General features: G+C 29.6%; 2 protein-coding genes across 2 annotated transcripts; both read left to right on the plus strand.

The window, feature by feature from the left end:
* The first annotated feature begins 348 nt into the window (after nt 1–348).
* On the plus strand, nt 349–10943 carry LOC107456438 (uncharacterized). Its single transcript, XM_016074300.5, has 2 exons — nt 349–499; nt 9443–10943. The coding sequence occupies exons 1-2, from the start codon at nt 485–487 to the stop codon at nt 9971–9973; spliced, it is 546 nt and encodes a 181-aa protein (XP_015929786.1). The 5' UTR covers nt 349–484; the 3' UTR covers nt 9974–10943.
* Nucleotides 10944–14227: 3284 nt separating this feature from the next.
* LOC107456437 (astacin-like metalloprotease toxin 5) lies at nt 14228–22589 on the plus strand. The gene is made up of 6 exons (XM_016074299.4): nt 14228–14358; nt 15545–15606; nt 16639–16720; nt 18208–18325; nt 20685–20860; nt 22322–22589. The coding sequence occupies exons 1-6, from the start codon at nt 14265–14267 to the stop codon at nt 22540–22542; spliced, it is 753 nt and encodes a 250-aa protein (XP_015929785.1). The 5' UTR covers nt 14228–14264; the 3' UTR covers nt 22543–22589.
* The last annotated feature ends 350 nt before the right edge of the window (nt 22590–22939 follow it).

Below are 22939 nucleotides of genomic sequence, written 5' to 3' on the forward strand. Positions count from 1 at the left end.
GAGCTGACAGTAGATCTGAAAACGGTACGATGCATTTTAACTCGTTCGCAATCAAAGTCTCATGCTTGCTGTCAGTAAAGCACACGCAAACTTTCAATTTAATTTTCCTTCTGAATAATGAATGACCAGCCATCGACTTTGAAAGTGAAAGTCCACTTTCTAAGAGATCAGTTCATTTACCTAAGATGTGTCCGAAAGCCAACCATCGAAGTAGAACTGGGGCAACCAATTCAATCGCTCAGACGTCGCTCTGAACACGAGTTTTCATCAAGAGTCGATGGGCGGGAAGCCAACCAACTCGGGTGGCAAAACTGGGGTTTCTCAAAATGGGGGTCAGACAGGGCTACTTCGAATGCCTGTAGGCAAAGGTGTAGGCTTAGATGATTGCGACACCTTTGCCCTCGAAAAGGAGGATGATATATAAACTAGAGGCGATACCGGTAACCCAGTTTTTTATAAGCCTTTGGACACTTGCAGACGAAGCATGATGCTCAAAGCGGTAAGTCACTAGCTTTGAAAGTCTTAATAAATAGTACAAGAATGTAGTGGAAAATCATTTTCAATTTATAGTATTCTCATAAATATTATTAAATTAATATAAACAAATTATATAGCTATAAACATTGCTATTTAAAAAAAAAGTGGAAAAACAACAACATTGTTTATATTTGTCTAAGGAAATATATGAAAACGTATTATTCACACCGAAAAAAAAATATGGTCGAAAATACCATAATAAGATTAAATTTACCATGTTTCTGGCTATGTAGGAACACTAAAAAGCTCGGTAATTTTACCAATGCGCTTTGGTAATGATTTTTGAAAAATTGATAGTAAAATATCGTTTTATGAAATATGACAAATTTTTGTAAATGTTGTAAAATTCGGTGATTTTTATCATGATACTTTAGAACATGGCATAAAAACCATTTATTCAGTTAAATTTACTTTTCAGTTTTGTAATTTTTGCCAAATGTGTGGTAGTAAGAACTATAGTTTTTAAATTCAAAACTTCCGGTAAACCGTTATGATACGAACGGAAAAATTACCAAATGAAGTGTTTAAATACCATATATTTTAGTTTTAATAACTAGAATTATGTTGTTGTTTTTTTTAACAGATATGTCATTACCATACAAAACGGTCATTTTGGCAGAATTCTTTTTTCTCCTTGCACTGTAGATAACTAATTCATTAATACCATTAATCACTTTACACAAAAAGCCAACACAATAATACATAGATACGTTAAAATGAACAAAAAAAGAATAACATAAAAATTTATAAGATAACTTTTTATATATTAGTATTCAAATTAATAACTTTATAACATAGCTCAAGCGAATTACACGAATTTATTCACATTAGATTATTATTTTATCAGTATTATGTATCAATATGCTCGAAAAAAAATTAATATCGATAAAATTTATAAACTTAATCAAAAGAGTATGCAATGTAGACGCATGAATTCAAAAGAAAAAAAAATGACGTGATAAAAAAAATTAAGATAGGAATTATTGTTTGTGTTAAGTTAATATGAGAATGAGGAAGTGTGTATACAAATGAATTATAAACTTCTGAAAAATTAAGGTAAAAAGAGTGCACATAATATTTAAGATAAGCATTATCTTAAGATTAAGATATATCAAGATATTAAGATAATTAATATTTAAGAAAGCGAAAACAAAACTCCTATTGATGTCTAGCATATCATGACAGAGGAAGACGGAATAATAACTAGTAATAATAGTAAGAATAATAAGTTCTGAAGGAAACAGAGAGCAGTTGAAAGGGAGTTATTAGAAATGTCTCTAAATTTCACCAGGTAATCAAACTGGTTTCATACATCTTAATTTAAGAAAGATCCAAAAGTTTCGGTAAGGTTTTTTCGCTCCTAAATATTAATTTGCTACCTCTAATGTGTAAACTTTCTTAGCTTCATTTTTGATATAGAATCACAAAATATATATTTAGAGTTACATATTTATACATATATTATTTATACATATATTATTTATAGATATATTATTTATAGATATATTATTTATAGATATATTATTTATACATATATTATTTACAGATATATTATTTATACATATATTATTATATGTATAAAAACATATATTATAAGTTATTATGGACCACCTTCGCGCACCTTCATCTTTCTTAATTTAAAAACTGCTTTTACTCTTTTGGAATACTGAAATTTTATTCTATTTTGCGTATCAATAAATTTTAAAAAAAGATGTAAATTTCAAAACAAATCCATGGTTTAGGTTGCTGAGCTGATTTGAGAGTCATTGATTTTGGTTCTCGGTTAAAAAACGGTTGGTAACCCTCGGCTTAGTGAATAGCCACTGCTGAATAAATTGATAAATGAAAATGAACAGAATAAGTGTTTTTACACCGAGAAAAAAAATATGGCTAAAACTACCTGAATCTGGTAAAATTTACCGCATTTCTGGTTCTATGGGAACATTAAAAAGCTCGGCAATTTTTAACGATGCACTTTGGGTGATAATTTTGGCAAAATTAACGATAAAATATAGTTTGATGAAATGTGATATAATTTGGCCTTAAAGCATGACACAAAACCATTTACTCGGTGAAATTTACTGATCAGTTTTATTTTTTACTCAATGTGTGATAGTAAGAACTATAATTTTAAAACCTGAATTTCTGGTAAACCGTTACCATGTGAAGGAAAAAAATTGCCAAATAAATATTCGGTTGAGTTTTTATATACCAAACGTGTAGTTATAAGAGCTATAACTTTGAAAACCAGGATTTCCGATGAACCGCTACCATACGAAAAGAAAAATTACCAAAAGAAATTTTTAAATAACTTATATATTTTGGCTTCATTACCAAAATTTTGCTGTTTTTTTTACCAGGAATGTTTTTTTTACCGTGCTGTAATTTCACCAAGACTTTTTACTCCACACAACAATTTGAAATTATTATTGTAGTAAGTTATTTTTAAAAGTGTATTTTTTGCACTCTTACCTGACAAAAAAAAGAAAGTATTTTTTCTATTGATTTCGAAAAAACTAATTAGTTATGATGGTTGGGAAAAATGCTTCCATTCATAATAATTTTATTGTAAATTATTTAGGGATTACTTTATATATAAAAATAACCTTCATCCTTTAAATATAAGTAGTTCATGTGTACAATTTATATCTAAGATATTCTGTACATTTTCCTATTTGTATAGTTTTATGTATGGAGATTTATATCCCATTAACAAGATACTTAAATTCAATATTTTTTTTCGAAAGATTTGTTCTGTAAAAGCAGTGTTTACGTTTGTTTAAGAAAGATTTGCTTTGTAAAAGCAGTGTTTAAATTTTTAAAGAAGGATTTGTTTCGTAAAAGCAGTGTTTACATTTATTTTAAAGAAAGATTTGTTTCATAAAAGCAGTGTTTATATATTTTTAAGAAAGATTCGGTTTGCAAAAGCAGTGTTTACATTTTTTTAATGAAGTTTTATTTCGTAAAGGCAGAGTTTATATTTTGTCAAAGATAACTCCTGTTTTCAGTCGATTCATTGGATTTCAAGAATTTTGATAGTTTAAAAGCTAAGTTTTATATTTTAATTAGTGTAATTCAATTAATAAAGTTCTGGAAGGCAGCATGATTTATTTTCGATATCTTTAAAAACTAAAAACTGATGGAAACAAGAAAATTTACAAAACGTTTTTAATTAAAAATTAAAAAATAATATTTTACGAAATTTAACAGTGCAATTATAAAAGAGATTTTATTTAATGATAGATAATGATTACTTTGTATTACAGATTGAAATATTGTAAAATTTACTATGCTTCAAATTTTTTTTGCATGTGTTGCAGATAATAAATAAGAAAAATAATGAATATACTTATGAAGCCATTTCTCCTCTTTTGAGAAAATCATTATTAACATCACAGATTTTTTAATTGCAATTATAAGCGTGTAACTATTTTTTAACAGACTTTTGCTTTTAGTATAAAGGAAAAAATATTTTTTTAATATGTTAATTGAAAATACCAGTGTGAAAATATTTTCCTGTTAACGAATTCATCGTTGTATATTGTATCACTGAAAAAATTATTTTGCATTCTTTTTTAATTTTTTGTTAATTTAGAAATAATTTGAATACTAGCGTCGTGACAACAATACTGTGAGCGTATTCGATTATCCACCAGTGTGGCTTTTTTTCCCTCGAAACGCATACTTAAAATATATTATAAATAATAGAGATTCCATCTTAATTATTTATTTATTATTGATCAATTTATTGTTATTTATTTATACATTTTAAAATTTGTAATTAGGAAAATCTTTTTTTTTTTTTTGTTTATTTATAAAGTATTCGGGATATAAAAAATGTCTTATCGCATTAAATTTAAATAATAAAAAAGTTTTTTTCTCGTAAAAATTCATCTAACAAGTCTTGTAGTGCACTAAGCAAAAACAAGTGTGATCAAAACTAGTAGAATATGATAAAATTTAGCTTGCTTCTGGCTGTAATGATTTTAGTAAAATTAATATTAAAATATAATTTTATAATGTGTGATAAAATTTAGTAATTTTATCATGATACCTTAGAACAGCGGTTCCCAAATAGTGATGATTTACTTAGATCCAACGAATAATTCTTAATTTATTTAAACTTTCACAATTTTTTGACTTAAATTATTGCAAGTAAAATGCACATGAATAGAAATAGCATTTTTGAAAAAGAAAATATATTTCTTATGACAAATTGAACAAATTATGAAAAGAACATGCATTACTAAAATATTGCATTGATATTTCGTTGCGAGTTTTTCATATAAAAATAAAATAACCAAACCTTAACTAAGAAATATATTTCCCTTATAACCATTTTCAGCGTTTACAGCAGTTCTTTTTAGGTTTCAGTTCGAAGTAAAGCATAAGTCGGCTTATTTTATTCATTTTCAGCATCAGGCTTATTGGCTTTTTTATTCAGTTTTCATGTATATACGGACAAAAAACAAATTCACAGCTAGGTTAGATGTAGCACAAAAATTACAAAATTAGTTGTCGGACATAAAACCCAATATAAAATTATTTATGATAAAATGATAAAAATCTTCATTCCTCTATTTAAATATTTTAAAAATAAAGTAGTCTTTTATAGGTTGTTTACAATTGCCTTAATATAGTTTACTTAGAAAATTGGGGTTCAACCGAAAGAAGATTGATTATTTAGGATTCCATAGCCCGCAAAAAAGAAATAAATTATGATAATAATTGGGAACCTCTGCCTTAGAGCATGGCATAAAAATGGTTTATTCAATTAAATTTGCTTACTTTTCAGGTTTTTTTTTATTTTTTATTATTATTAAATGGGTAATTATAAGAAGTATAATTTTTAAAACTGAACACTGAACTTACCAAATTAAATTTAAAAAAAATTACCAAATTAATGGTTTAATTACCATATAGTTCAGTTTTTCGTTGCAAAAATTATGTTTGTTTGCTTTTTTTTTTTTGCCAAAAATGTTTTATGTTATGTAGAACGGAAATTTTACTAGAATTTTTCATTGCAATAAATTTGTATTAATTAAGCGGAAATTTAAAGAAAAAAATTATTTTATTTTCATTTGGATACTTGGTCTATTTACTTGGTTGTTTTCTTTGTATTTTTTCATTTGGGTTGGTAAAAGTAAACAAAACATGGATGAAGGTTTTTAACATTCAGATTATCTAAACGTTTCTAATTGTCATTCATGATCTATTTTCGGAGTTCTTTCGTCGATTTCTTTTTTAATTTATACTACAATTATCTATTTAACATATTAATATCAAATAAATAGAATTAGGCAGTTAAGTTTATCAGTTGAGTTGATTAGAAATTTCGCCAAAAGTTTTCGTCCAGATTCAATGCTTTCTTCTATATTTTGTAAATATTTGTACAGTTAGAAAAATATAAACAAATTATAACGTCTAATATAAACGTATTAACGTCTTGAGAAAACTTCGATATTATATAAAGTTCGATATATATAAACGTCTGAAATAACCTTTGGGTTGAATATCCAAACGTTTTGCAGCATATTATATTTGTTTACGCAAGAATTCACACAAATAATAACATTTTGATTAATTCTATTATTTAATATTACAAACGATGCAAACATTTTGAATTTTCAAACATAAAATTTCTGACATGACGTTAAATGACGTAATATTTCGACTGAAATTCGAAACTTGAAATTGATTGGTTGAGTAGTTTCTGAAAAATAATATTTAACATACACAATTGATCAAACTTGATCTCGTGTTTTAGGTACTGTTATTATTAGATTTAAAATTCTGCTACACTCATAAACTGCCTGCGTAAAAAGATTTATTATGGACTAGCCGCTTTTGGCGACCAGCTTAATCATTTTTCAAAATTACCTTATACAATAAAAAAGTTTAAATGGTAACCAAGCTCAATGCACAGCACAACGATAATGTTGCCAATAGATATACCCGAGATTATGGAGCCACATAAGAGAAATAATATATATACTATATAAATATATATAAAAAAAACTATAACAAGTGATAAAACAATGAAATACGGTGAGAAAAAACTGTCTCAAATTTATTTTTAGTTCTAAATTGTTACATAACGATAGGAAGTAAACAATAACAGCAATTGTGACCATTAACACGATGTTGAAGAAAAATCGAACAATGCTTTAACCATAATAAAACTAAATACAGCAAAGACTCGGCCACTTTAAAAAAAATTCTGTATATTGAAAGTTCATTCATTTACTGAAAATAATTGTCAGCTGTGATAATCATCGAATACGTGCTGAGAAATAATTAAATCATAATTTATGCTGGGTGTGAATGAACTATTGCACTTTATATAGCATTAATAGTTATTTTTAAATTTCAATTACTTTATACAAACACTTTTACACTTGAAATGAAAAAGAATTAATAATTAAACGAAAATCTACTTTTATGGATTAGTTCCGTGACTAATTCAAATCGTGATAATTTTAAGTATATAATTGTTTTGATTTTGGCTGCCTCTATGGAAAGGAGTTGTTAGGGAGCTTTTGACCGATTTCAAATCTTCAACTATATTTACATTTGAAAATAAAAAGAGAAATTTTATTTAATCGAAAGTAAAATGTCCTTTTATGTATAAATTTTATGATTAATTTTAAAAAGGGGAATAGTTGCTTCGGTATAGTATGGCATCCTTAGAAGAGATTTTTTTTATAGAATTTTTTTTACTTTTTATTATTTAAAAAAAATTAAATATTGAGATTCTATCTTATTAATTATTATTAAATGATGGTAAGCAGAATTGAATCAACTGAAATGGAAGATAAAAAAATTAGAATTCTTAAAATTCATAGTTTAATCGTTTTCCCTATTCATAATTATCAAAATATTGCATTAGAAATTAAATGAATATTTTCATCGTAATAACTTCATATAAATAAAAATTAAATCGTTTATTGTCCGGAATGTTTTAAAGGATTATCTTTCATATTTGTACAATTTAGAATCTGAAATACTGCTTTATAGTGCTCATTCGTTTTCAGATAAAAAGTACAAAACTAAAGAAAGAAAAAAAAGGGAAATTTCAAGGTCTTAAAAGTTTTTAATTATCACTAAAATTTTTATTATAGAACTTTGAATCTGGACTATGTGGTTATGGTCCACGTTAAATATTTCCATAATAAATAGCACAGTACCAACAAAAAGAAGTTTTGAATCGATTCACTTCGTGGTTATCGATTCACTTCGTGATAGTTTTCTGAATCTCCGAATAAAAAAGATATCTGCATGACTTAATTTTGTATGATCTAACAAATTTGTATCATAGAATTTTGAATCTGAAATACATTTTTGTGGTTCTCCTTAAACGTTTCCACGAGAAAAGGTACGAATGCAACAAAAAGAAATTTTGAATTGATCCACTAAACTTGTTTTAAATTGATCCACTGTTTTCCTAATTTCCGAATAAAAAAAATATTAACATTCGGAAAAGCAATTTTCGCAACCAGACGAAGTTAAATTTAAGCAGGTGACTAAGACTTTTCATTTTATCTCCTGGTCCAAACTGTGCACGCAGTATATTACCAGCAAATTATGAAATCCAACAGTGGACTGATAGTAAAGACACGGTTTCCAGTAGAACGCCGAAGTCAAGCATCATTGACAGCAGTAAGTGAGCGTGTGCTTGGCCATTTTGATCAGCCTGTGAAGAGACCGAGGATGTGCGATATCGTCTCTCGTTAAACTGTTCTACCGTAAAGAGTTCGCCTTCGCGTGCAAGTCATCAAGCTACCAATCAGGGGCCTGCAGAGAATCAAAATTGAGATGACTTGTCTTCGGATCCCCTTCAGGGATGTTACTCAGACCGTCACCAATTGTCTATTTCGCTGCTCTAGTGCGGTGGGAATAAAGTACTACTACTTCTACTCTTTTTTTTTACTTCTAATGCCCACTTGATTGACACTCGTAATTCAGGTATCCAGTAAAGCAGATTTGTTGGCCACTCTTTCAGGTGAACCATATTAGGTGGATCAATATTGCTTCACAGTAAGAGGAGATATAGTAGATGGATAAAAAGAACATCCATACTTTGTATGATATTTGAACCCAGAACCTTTCAGCGATGATGTCAGCTCCCTGGCCGCTATACAGTTCGATAGGCGTTACTAGTTCTACTATAAAACTCAGAAATTCTGTAAAATATTTATACAATAGATATACGAATTGAATAAACAAGCTTTATAATTCTATGCAAAAATATTTCGTTTTGCTTAAAAAGTTCTCGAGATATAGTGAAGTACGCAGAATGTAAAATTGTCATTAAGGAAACCAAACTTCAGACTGCTATCCTAACCAAACTATTGGAACCATCTTTTCCAGATTGACGGTCAAATCTAACAACAAAAAAAACTATATGTTTATTCAGAGAAAGTACGTTTTAGTGTCTGATTTTGTAACTTAAACATGGTTTGCACTAGTTAATAAGCATATTTAAGGGTTGGCCCTTGTATTAATAAGATTCATTTCTAATATATCAAAATCTGTTCATTGAATCAAAAACATTTGAGGTGTTCTTTTTCTTGCTCGCCGTACATTGGCACAATGTAACATAAACTGTACAATGCAATACAGTTTGATTTCAATGTAAATTTAGAAAAATATATAATAATTTATATAAATTTATGTAGCCTCCATTAAACAAACCAATGCTCTCTTAAGAAATTAAAAATTATTACTAATCGATATTTAGCTTTATAAACTATTGCCATTTTTTTCCCAGTAAACTTAAAAACTTATTAATGCACCCTAATCTTAAAATTGAAAAAATTTCAAATGCTTCTTACTTATCAAGAAAATGTTGTATTACTTACCTCATATGTATTATAACAAGATATTATTTTTCATTCTTTTCCAGTGCATCCTACTTGTTGTTGCAGCTCTAGCTGTAGCCGCACCAGCCAAATCCAAATCTGACGATTTGGAAGCATCTGAAGGACGTCACGTTCCTACTTACAGCGCTTCTTATGGATCACCCATTGCTTACGCTGCACCAGCGCCCAAATATGGCGGCGCTCAAGTAACATCATACAGCAGACGAGGTTCTTATGCTCACGGAAGTGACTTTGCCAAACCCAGCATCTATGGATCTAGCTACAAAGCTGAACCATCAATAAGAGCACCAGCTTACAGCGCTGAACCATCCTATCATGGATCTTTACACGGATATGCCAGTGCACCATCTGTCTACCCAGCTGCTCCCTCAGTTGCCTATGGTGCCTATGGACCTCAAACCAACGCCTATTCTGCCCACTCTCAGATTCAATCCCAGGATCCAAGCTATGATGCAGCTAAGGATCCAGTAAGCCAGTATGCTGCTTACATTCCAGCTAAGGAATATGCTAAAGGTCAATCTATTGGAAACGAATTGAGCATCTATGGATACTAAAAATAGAACATCTGAAACTGTTTTTAACAATAAAAATTCTAAAATTATTATTTAAACCTACCAATGAGTTAAACACGCATTTCAGTTACATCTCTTGTTATCTATTGGTCAAGCAAATCTATTGGAAATCTATAACCCTCTACCTATCTAAATACATTAAAAATCTATTGTAAATAAAGGTCTATCCATCGGATTGACCTAAGAAAATGAAATATCTAAAACTGTTTTTTACAATGAAAATTTGAAAATTATTATTAAAATCTACCAATGAGTTAAACGTACATTTCAGTTATATATCCTGTAATCTAAGCGCCAAACTATCTATTGGAACTATATTGCCAATCAAACGAAATCTATTAAGAATCTAATGGAAACACAGGTCCATTTATTGGATTGACCTAAAGGTTAATCCATTGGAAACCTATTGAGCATCTAAGTATACTTAAAATAAAATATCGGAAAATATTTTTTACAGTGAAAATTCGAAAATTATATTTTGTTTAAATTAAAACCTAGTAATGAGTTAAACTATTTATAATTATCTCTTACTTCGAGAACATAATTAATTTTAATTTTGTCATGTTTTCAACAATTATTTGTTCAATTTTCCAATACAATTTTAAAGCTTTTTCTTAACACTGCTGTTTTAGTGGAAAAAATATTTTGAACAATATTTTCAATAAACATTTACGTAGTAAAAATAAAAATTTAAGAAAAATATCTTTAATAAATGATACGAATCTTTTATAAAATAATTTGGATCTCAAAATTGATTAAAATTATATAACTGATTTCAAATAACATTTTCTGAGAACTATATTGCAAAACACAAAACATATTGTTCATAAATAATTTATTCTGTACATATTATACTTGTGTTCAAATGTTTATTGTAGAAAAAACTCTGTATTTTTTTTAATTTTATTTTGTAGACAAATGCAATAAATTATTGGTGTGTTTTTGTTGCAAATGATGCAAATTATTCTCAAGATTTTGGCAAGTATTTCCTGGCATTCTAGTAAAATACATCAAATCATACTACAAAACAATCGTGAGTTCTGGGAATACATAACCAATTTTTCTCAAACGGAACAATGGGAATATTAGGGCATGAAACCTTTTTCCATATCATAAATTTCAGAAGAATTGGATAGGTCGCTGTTCTTTTACATCCGGTTTGTTTGTTTTATTGGAGTTACAAAACAGTTTCATATAAGTATTTATGAAGAATTCCGTATATTTTCTGTTATTGTTATCTTTATCTATCTTATTATTGTCAGAAAATATTCATATTATAACTAGACCAGAAGAATATGTTGTATGAGAAGTTCAAAGGGGAAACATGTGAATATCGATCCGTTCTACGCAAAAATACTTATCTCTAATTTTAAACAGAATAAAATATTCTCATTAGCATTATACAACATTCATATAACGTTTTTAGAGCATTATATAGCATTAATATAACATTTAACACGAGTTAACATTTTTATATTATATTATTTGTCATTTGTTTAAGTAATAATTCTTGCATAAATTATAAACTGCTTTTTTATTAATGATTTTTTATAAATGATTTTTCAAAAATATAAAAACTGAATCCAAACGCACGTTCTACTTAAAAAATGGCTTTATAAAAGTATTTATGAAGGAATTCCGGTTATTTTAATTTTTATTGTTCGTAAATATATATAAGATAACTGTTGTTGTTGTCGTCGTAGGCTACTAAGGCAAGGAGTGCGATTGTTCTTTATTTTCTAGTGGCGTCATCTATGACGAAGAATTTGGCTTCTGCCTCACTCATACACCTTTGTGCAAATTAATTGAAACAAACTCAATAAATTCAGAAAACTAAGAGAAAATGCTATTTTATTTAAATTTATACAAACTCAAAAATTTTTAGTACATAATATGATCTCCACAGCACTTTATTAACATTTGGACACGATTCGGCATGGATTCCACTAATTTTTTACAGTCATTTATAATATTTGTGTCCTTGTACCACACATGAATTAACGCCGTGATTAGCTTCTCCATAGTTGTACAGTCCATATTTAATAGGCCATTCTTGCATATGGTCCAGAGATTCTCAATTGGGTTGATATCCGGAGAGTTCCCTGGCCATTCCAGTGTCTCAATTTGATTCTCAGACATGAATTTCTTGACAATTTTGGACGTATGGCAAGGAGCTAAATCCTGTTGAAAAATCCCTGTTCCATCAGGGTATCGTTTCTTCAACTCTGGAACAACTTTTTTACCCAGAATAGTAATGTACTGCTCAGAACGCATCCTACCGTCAATAGACTGCAAAAGTCCAACCCCATTGTAACCGAAACAACCCCAAAACATCTTCTTTAAAAAACACGGAAAAAAAAGTTTGTTTCAATTAATTTGCACAAGGGTGTACATCACACCCGTTTATAGGGCGCACCCACCCATTCATACATCAATTCATTCATCCACAGATCGTAATTTTGACCAGAACCAATCAATCTCCAATTCAGTACCCCCAGAGGTATAATTTGTTATGGGAACATGGAGGACTTTGTGACCCGATTTAACGTGCACCAGTCAGTCAGTATAAGATTATTAAACGAGAGCAATAAATTATCTGAGAAGTTAAGAACAAAGGTGAAACATGTGAAGTTTGATTAATTTTACGTAAAAATACTTTCTATTATTATTAAGCATACAGTTTAACCCCAATTAACCACGTAATAAGGTGGGTGGCAAGGGCAACGCAGATAATTCGAAAACACACAAGAAAGTAAGGTGGAATCACGAAATATAATTTTAAACATTATTCATACTTGTGTATATATTTTAAACATAAGACATGCAACAAAAATTTTTGTTTTTCGCCTAAGACACCGTGACAAGGAATAAAGAAAATATATACCTAAAATATATAAACTTGTTCATGCATAAAAGTGCAATTCACGTTAGCATTATTTGATAGCTTATACTATTTGCTATCTGTTAATATTATTATTTTTTACCTTAATTACAAATCATTTGTTAATTGATGATTTTTCAAGAAGGTAAAAAGTGAATCAAAACTCTCTACTTTAACATAATTTGACCCACTATAATGGATGTTTAACCAATGTGAATTCTAAAAGTTATCAAATAGGTATAGAGCAATCCTCTATACCATACAGGTATAGAGGATTGCTGGACTGGCCCCTTGGACTGGCAGCAATTTTGCTAAAATTTGTCTTGTGTTTATAATTATTTGATGATTGTTTGTTTATTTAAAAACAAAATTGAAATTTTGTTTGATAAATTAACATCAGTTAGATAATTAATTAAATAAATAATCCTTATTTAATTATTTATATAAAATTTATTTAATTATTATTATATTAATTATTTATATATTATTTATATATTATTTATTTAATTATTTATACAAAATTAATTAAATATGTAATCCCAAAAAAACTAAAGCAGCTGTAAGATATTACTTGATTAAAAACTTCATTCGCGTCAAAAATATACAAATTGGAAAGAACAGTTCACAGGTTTCAAGCGCTCAAAAACAGGCGCATGTTTTCATGACTTACCAGACGTGAATGAAGAACAACAAAAGTGATATGGAATATGAAACGTAAAGTTGCCAACAAAAAATTGAAAAATGTAGGTGAGAAACAAAAACTAGAAAAACCACTAAAGCCGGGAGAGAAAAAGAATGAAAAACAGAACAAGAAATGCTGTTTTTCTTGTTCTGTTTTTCATATTTTATGAGCAGGCATAGCTTCCCCTAATTATTAAAATGTCCATAGTAAAAGAAAATAAAACAGATTAAATTTCAATAAAAATATTGGTTTGATTTCTTATGAACCGTGGTGATCTGGTGTCAGGCTCTAGTAGACCTTTGGTCAGATAGACTAGCCAACTTAAATTGTGCTATGTTTTAAACAGAGTAACAAAAATTTGCAGAAAAGAACCATAATGGAGTGTTTTTTGTGCGTGAAAAAAATATATGACAGAATCGAAATTCATCATAAAATTGCTGCATGTGAAAAATTTACCAGTATAATAACGCTTTATACTTGATGGAGTAGGTTTTTTGATAATTTTAAAATAAAACATGATGAAATAAAGCACATAAAAAAACTTGATTTGCTTACTATGCTAGACCTACGAAGTTAACAGCTTTGATTTAAGTTTATCATACGCTATATTCTAATCAATAACAGCAGGTTTTTCCCATAAGATATTAAAAAATAATATTGATAAGGCGACATTTAAGAAAGCTCTATTTAGCTAATAATTCACACTTTTCATGCTTGCAAGCATGAATGTCACACTGTCACTTGTTGGCCTACTGGCCGTGGCTTTAGCGGAAGAAATACAGCTAAGTCCAGAGCAAGCAGAAGGTTTTAATTTTACTTTTTTTTTTTTTTGTTAATAGCAGTCAAGATAATTTAAATTTTAAGTTATTATTACTAGTTTACTTATGTATATTTTACTCCAATTTCTGTTCTTTACTTACTTATACACAAAAACCGCAACGTCTGATGTTTGTTAAAAAAAATTTGCTTCTTATTGATAATAAGACTTGTGAAGCAATTTTATCTCAAATATTTACAATGTTGTGAAAACGGATGCTTTTGTAAAGAACTTCATTTTTTAATAATATTAATTAAAATTTAGGAGAGAATAGTTTAGCAACTTTGCTTTGTTTTTCAATTTTCGATTTAGCTTTCTTACAAATTTGATTTTTATAGTGTTTTAAACTAAAACTGATACAAAATTTATGTAAAAGAAAGAAAAAAAATCTCCTTTTTCGTTAAATATACTAGTAAAAACCACTCTTATGTGAATGTTTAGAATCCTTATAAAAATGAGAACAAAAAAAATTTATATGATGGGGCACAAATTAGTTTAAGTGAAGAAAAAACAAAAATGTTTGAGAAATCTGGCAAATTACAGTGGAACAAAGCGTAAGTAATAAATGTCAAAGCAGATTTAATTGGAGGTTAAAACTTGAAGGTGTTACGAATAACTGGCTTAATTTCCTCTCTCAATCAAATCTATCATGTTGTATATTACATTTCTTGTACTGTAGTTTGATAAATTTCGAGAGCGGTTTCGATTTTTCCTCGCTAAAAAATTTATTTGCGGCCCCATGTATGCATTTTTGTTTGCATTGTTTGGATTATAAAAGTACATTTTAAGGGTGGTCTATACGAGTCACATTATATGTATTATTTGTGCGGAATCGTGTTTTAAACATTTTTATGTTATAATTTTTTTATTCTAACATGCCATTAATTCTCTTACGTAAGAAGCATTTGCGAAATTTCCCAACAAATCGATTATTTAATTTGCAGCGCTCAAGTTATTAACGAACTTTTATTTTTTCAGATTACACAAATGTTATACGATTTGTATAACAATTATAATAAAATCAAAGCGATAAAATTGTTTTTAATTCTAAAATCTGTTGTAAACGTACAAAATTAGCATAATTTAATTAAAAAGTTTAATAAAACTTAAAGTATATTTCAACGTAGCGTTAGAAGGAAATTTACGCAAGCTTTACAAATCTTATATTTTTAGAAGCTAGATTGGCTCTTCAAAATCCTGACTTGTACGATGGAGACATGGCTGGTATTGAGTTTGTAAGCATTATTTTCATTATTTTTTTATTGTTTATTATTAAATGTTATTTTAAATTATAAATCAATTTAAACAAGAGGTTTTCAACGCGTATTACACGCACTATAACATATACTATTGTCACATTAAACATGTATCTCATTAAACTTAAAACAGTTCGATAAAAAGAACTATTTCAGATGATAACGAATAGTGCAAAATTTTGTGGCATTTTTCTTATGAAAAAAAAATTAGCGAATTAGTTGTAGTAATTTTTTACTACTTAAATAATAAAGCAATGAACAGACTAATTCGTCAAAAGAAGAAAAAGAAAAAAAAGATCAACATTTGGAGGATACTTTGCAAATGATATTGATATTAAGAAAACTGAAATAGTGAAGCAAAAATAATATCAAACTTTACATTAACCATTAGCCAAATCATAAACCAACCATTAACCAAATTGGGCAAATCATTGCCAATGTTCCAGATCAATCTTTACAGCCAATTTTTGAACTCGAAACTGAAATAACTATCTCTTAGGACTTCTTTAACGAACTCTAGTGAAAAACACTCTCAACTGATGCGTTTTGTGTTGAACTGGACAGTTTATGCCTTCATCAGCTTTAGATTGAAATGAATGCATTCTTCTTTGTTACAAGTAGACTTCATTAAAGTTCAAATTTGTTTTTAAAATGAAGTTCTGATTATTATGAATAGGACGATGCAAAAAATTATGTTTTGTTATGTGTAAGCTTCTGTTAAGTTCAGGTTTGTATTTAAAATAAAATTATTATTATTATGCCACTGTACGAAATTCTTCGTTGCATTATCTTTTGTTAAGTTAAGGTTTATTTTAAGAATAAAATTTTGTTCATTATTATTAGGATGCTGTACGAAATTCTTTGTCTCATAATATTTTTTTAAGTTTAGGTTTATGTTGAAAATAAAATTTTGCTCATTATTATTAAGACGCTATACGAAATTCTTTGTTACATTATCTTTTGTTAAGTTTAGGTTTATTTTAAAAATAAAATTTTGTTCATTATTATTAGGACGCTGTACGAAATGCTAGAGTCGGAGACCATTACAGGTGGCCAAATGCACGTGTGCCTTACGTCATTGACGCTTCTTTGAGTAGGGTTTTTTTTTTCAAACTTTTTGTTTTTATAAAAAGTGTGTACTTCCTTATTTCTTATTTCTTATTATATTATTTATTATTACATTATTTATTATTACATTATTTATTATTATATTATTTATTATTATATTATTTATTATTATATTATTTATTATTACATTATTTATTATTATATTATTTATTATTATAAATTTGTGTATTTCCTTATTATTAAACTATTAAATACACTTAGAAATAGTGTCTTGTCAATAAGAAGGAATTCCTGCCCGACCATCTAAAGCAACTGGCTCTCGAAATTATTCACTCTATTCCAAGACAAGATGCAAAAATTTTCACTGACGACAGCGAAATCGATAGTCATGCTGGTAGCGGAGTCTACATCGAGACTCCTGATGAAAAATTTTCTCTCTGCCAGCTTAACCCAGACTTCTGCTCCGTTTTCAGAAGCGAAGTTCTGACTATCAACAGGGGTCTGGAATTTGTTATGCAAAATGACCTTTATTTTAAAGACCTTTGGATATTCTCTGATAGCCACAGCTCCCTGCAACATCTCAACAACCGGACCCAAATTGGCGACAAAACCAGTATTTCCATCGTAAACAACCTAAAACTCTTGTCCCTCCAACATAATATTCACCTGCAGTGGGTTCCTTCTCACGTCGGTCTCTATGGTAATGATTTAGCGGAGAGCCTAGCTAAAGAGGGTTGCAGCCAACCGCACCCAACCTCTTCTGATCTTACCTATCTTGAACTTTACTCCCTGAAGAAATCCCAGCTTCTCAGAGACTGGTTGATTCCCCCCACCCCTCCATTGGTACAAGGGAAATAAGCCTGGAGCTTCTTTGACCCTTCCCTTTGAAAGGAGAGTCTGCACCACCATCTCCAGCCTAGCTACCGGCCATCTTAAAGGTTTTCTATTTTCCGAAGGAACTAAAATCCATCCCATCTGCCCTAAATGCCATCTACACCTGGCTTCCGCCGATCACATCCTGAACTGTCTTGGTCTTCTCTGGGAAAACATTTACTCTACACCTATTTTGGTATTTGATTTTCTTCAGGTCAACGGGTTCATAGATCTGGTCTGACTTCGTCAGCCCAGAAGAGGATAAGCAACAATAGCAACAGAAATAGTGTTTTAGAACTTTTTGAAACTTTTCGTGTCATCAAAAGAAGGTCCACATTATTTGCACTTGAAAAAAAAGCATTCAAAACTTCTTATTTATTAATTTATTTTCATCTGCTTTTTGTCGCATCGTTCGATCAACTAAGTGATTCATAAGTTCCTGTAGAATATATAGCTGATTTTTAATTTTATAAAAAAATTCACCTCTAAAGTAATTTTTTTTTGTTGCTTTTTTTAAAAAAATAAAAATGGCGACAATTTTTTTAAATAGTTATAACTACACTTTTAATTTTACTTCTGCGAAAATTTCTAATCTATTACAGATGTATTTGTTACAGTACGTTATATTTTCTAATGAAGGTAAAGCACATGACGTAATTAAGAAAGGCATGGATGATTACCACAAGAACACGTGTGTCCGATTCGTTCCCAAAACCGATGATGATGCACATTACCTCAAGATATTTGCTGGACAAGGGTGAGTATATACTCTTTTAATAGTTAAGAGAATTTTTTTAAATTACATCATAAATTGGCGGGAATGTGGATGTTTGACATTTTGTTTGTGTTTAAGTACTTAAAAATACCTAGTACTTCAAGTGAACGCATCATGAAAATAGCCAGTACAACTTGTATTAATAAACATCTAAAGTATCGTACCATACCTATACTCTTCACGCCAGCTGGTACACAAGGCTTCTTTTTGAAGTGTAAGTTAACTTTCACTCAAAAAAAAATTAAAAACTACTTTTAAATCTTACTTAAGCCACTAGATGGTGACACCGTTTTAAAACAATCTTTATTCATCTGGAATAGAATACAGTAATTTTATATCAATACCACTGACAAGGCTGAACTAGATCCTTAATTTGACTGTTAGCCTTGAAGTTCAACCTTGCCAGTGAGAAGCAAGTAATATCAAGGTGTCTACTTATATAATTTTGTTTCAATTTGCATAATTTTAATAATGCTAGCTAGAACGAAACGATTGCATTGGAACTGGCAGTACGAAACAATATCTCTTGAGCACCATATCTCTTGTCGCCATATCTCCGAATCACGGACTTTTTTTGCACAGAAATTTAAAACTCATTTCATGTTAAAAACAGTTTTTACTCTCGCTTGTAATTTTTTATTATAAAATATACTAACAGTGGAAAAAAATTGTTATTTGTCACATATACAAATATTTAAACCATTTTAATTAAATGAAAAAAATCCAAAATTTGAAGGGAATCAATCGGTTGACTAAGTTCTCCAGAAATAAAAATCTATAAATATGACTTTTTTTAGATGCCGAAGTATGTTGAAAAGTTAAATTAGCATCAAAGGGGACAAATCATCGATCGTTCTCCTAATCAAACTATTATGATCACATTTTTCACATTGTGGCTACTCCAAATATAATGACTGTCAAAAATTCGAGTTTGTCGAAAAAGGTATGTTTACTCAAAAAAAGAGCATTTTTTAGTAGTTTTGTATTTTTTGCTCTAATTAATTGGCACAATTGAGCTTAAGCCTTTGAGTCATTAATATTGCATCTTAGTACGTGACAAGCCACTTACTTGATCAGAAATTATTAAGGTGTTTCTGTTTTTGTTGTGGAAACTGTACTTTAATGTATAACATTAGAAATTTTTAAATTCATATTATATCCACTAAAAGTGCATATATTTTAACAAATATTTCCTTTGCGTAACGTACCGTCATTTTTGTAATGATTTTGAGAAGAGATGTACCAGGTTCTTACAGTTTCCCAGCTCCGGGTACCAGGTGACAATTATTCGATGACATCATTACCCGATGTCTTGGATTACTGAAACTGCAATGATCATTTATGGATATAGTTGGTTACTGCAAATGTAAATGATTGTTTCGTAGCATTGTATACCCGTTAAAATTTGCCGGGCATCAGGTCTTGAAACTAAAATCCAGGTAGTAAATTTTCTTTGCCAGGACCAGGTAATGAAAAGTTGGCTGGGTACTGGGTAATTGCCAGGTACCCGGTACAATCCAAATTTTGATCAATCGGCCCACGACCTCAAAACGCTGTTGTCAGAGATCGTTGGTGTTGTTACTTATACCACTTGCCAATATCAACAAGCTTGTTTGAAATCAAGCAAATTTTAAGGGCAGAGGATGCGTTTCTTGTTTTGTTTTTTTTTCAGTGGTGCCGTCTATGACCAAGAATACGACTTCAGTCACACAGGGAGACCACACAGACTGTTTTACAGGGAGGACACAATCCTACTCCATTCATCAACAGATTGTAGTTTTGGCCTGAACCAGAGAATGATCCATCCCCAATTCAGTACCTCCATTGATTTGATATGATAACTTAAAGGACTTTGCGGCTCCGACAGATTTAACATGCACCAGTCACCATTTAATACACGGGGATTCTTCGTCCCTCGGGATTTGAAGAAAAACAGAATGAACTAAGAAACTTATTTAAATTGTTCACTCCATTACGTTAGCACTGTTGGTGTTTAAATTTGCTGGCAAAAGAGAAGCTATTTATAAAGTTACTCGTCGACTCTCTGTTGAAAAATGCACTTAGAACCTTCTAATTTTACTTCGGAAACTCTAAAATTATAGTCTCTGAGTGTGAATTCACTTACTGAAGACTGTGAAATATAAAGATCTGAAAATGTAAATTACTATGGTGCAGTTAAATTAGTATACCAAAATGTGATCTTTATTCTGAGAAATTTTTTTTAAATTGTCAATTAGAATGTTTTCCCATCAATAATAATGAAAATAAATCTAAGTTTAAGAAAGGTGTACTAGTAAAAAAAATAAATTAAATGTTCTTAACATATGTATTGTATCTACAGGTGCTATTCCTATGTGGGAAAAATCAGGGGCCAACAGCCAGTATCTTTAGGTCGTGGATGCCTGTTTCCAGGAACAGTCGTTCACGAGTTGGGACATGCCCTCGGATTCTTCCACGAGCAAAGTAGATCAGACAGAGATGAGCATCTGATCATCTACCTTGAAAATGTTCAGAAAAGTGAGCATTTAGATATCAATAGCTTACTAGTGGCATTAAAGCTTTGTCTTCAATATGCACTTATTTAAATAACTGACGTTTCCCTGTCTAATAATCTTATGTTGAATCATCTTCTTCTTATCTATCTCGAATGATAACTCTCACATCGAATTACCTTCGTATATCTCTTGTACCCAATGTTTTAAATCCTGATAATATTTTATGTAAGCAACAGACCAACGTCGACATCGAAGTTTTTGCTATTGTACTGTAACGATGCAGTTTGAAACCGAACAGATAGATTCTACTTTCCTATTTCAATACTCATTTTATTGTTTATAGCATGTCTGATTTTAGGCGAGGGGCGCATATCATCGATTAAAAGAAATCAGAATCAATACTATAATTGTTTGCTATCGCCCTGCATTGTAAGAATAAATGTGTAATTGGATTTAAATTTATGCGTGTTTTAAAAATATAAGTCATTTAATGCCCAAATATATTTTTGTAATAAAGTTGAACAGGCCACAGCCTGTTGACCACACTGAACAGGCTGAAAGCCATACAGAAAGATACTCTCTAGACAAGACAGACAAACTGAAACTCAAGCAATGAGAAATAAATCACAAACATTGCTATAAAGGTTGATATGATTGTGATAAAAACAAAGTGAAAGTGTTAATTTCGAGAATATTATTCTATTCATTTATAGATATACTATTGAGAAAAATTATGCTGATTTGCTGTAAGGTACAATCGAGACTTATTGAAAATCGGAAAGAAATGAGTAGTATGCTACATACATTGTTATTGCGGTTTTAAAATGTTTAAAATTAAGCTGTCTCTAATATGTGCATTACTTTAGCTGGTTTATTTATTTGGGCGTGAATTTTTCTACGATGAGACCACCTAATCAAATAAAATGATAGCTCCGTAGTTTTTAAATATTTCAATACTGATAAGTTTTTAAACGCTTATCGACGAAAATTTAAAAACACATTTTTTAATAAAGTTATTCATAACAATTTATATTTTGATTCAAAAAGGATTTATCTCATTTATGTTAGAAGTAGTAATTTTGTAGTCGTTCCTAAATATTTTGACACAAATGACGCATTCTGCTACTTTAAAGTTTTGCATGTTTTAATTGATTTCGAACATTTTTTGAAGCTAACGATTTAGAGTGCTAAGAAAATAATTAAAGTGCCAAAGTTTTTTTTTTTTTTTTCCTTTTTAATTCTACAATTGGGTACTTTCACTTCGAGAAGAAGTGAAGTGATTGTACCCAACCACGTAATTTTAATCAGGTTTAATTGGATTCCTGTAAGCGACGTTAAGTGTGTGTTTCGAACCCGATAGACTTCTGAATCGACAAATGCCTAAATTTAACTACCATGACATCACTTGCAGGTATCCAATTGTTATTCGTATATTTTAATTTGGAATGATTTTTGTTTTCGTTTATTTTTCTTTCTTACTTAGGCATGCAATTCAACTTCAACAAGCTTCCTCCACGAGATAACATTTTATACAATACTTTCGATTACAACTCCATCATGATTTATGGAAACAAATCTTTCTCCATGAACGGAAAAGACACCATGGTAGCCAGAAACGGACAGAAATTGTCTGACCCTTACAACAAGCCAGGAATGACCAAAAGCGATATCGAAAGAGTGAATAAAATGTACAATTGTGCATAGTATATTACAAAAATAAATAAAATCCAGCACTTCTTTATTTCATATTACATATTGTTTTATTATATTTCTTTAAGCACCATTCTTATAATACTGACCAAAAATAAAGCAAGAAAAAGTGTATGTCCATTACTCATCTTAAATTAATACTTAAACGAGTAAAACGCTATGAAAAACGCTGAAAAATCTGTCGGATCACTTATGAAGAAGGTGAGATTTTTTATTATTGCTTTTTTATTTTTTATTTTATAACCATCGTTAAACACGAATTCAATTTTGAATTTACGATTGCCAATGTTCAACCCTGTAGCCTTGCAATTTTGAAGAGTTGGCATGGAATTTCAAAGGATTGCGAACGAGTTAAAATGCGTCATATCGTTTCTACTGTCAACTCTGATTA

Source organism: Parasteatoda tepidariorum, chromosome 4, assembly GCF_982258835.1.
Source record: "Parasteatoda tepidariorum strain Cologne lab strain chromosome 4, Ptep-v5.0, whole genome shotgun sequence".
Taxonomy (NCBI): domain Eukaryota; kingdom Metazoa; phylum Arthropoda; class Arachnida; order Araneae; family Theridiidae; genus Parasteatoda; species Parasteatoda tepidariorum.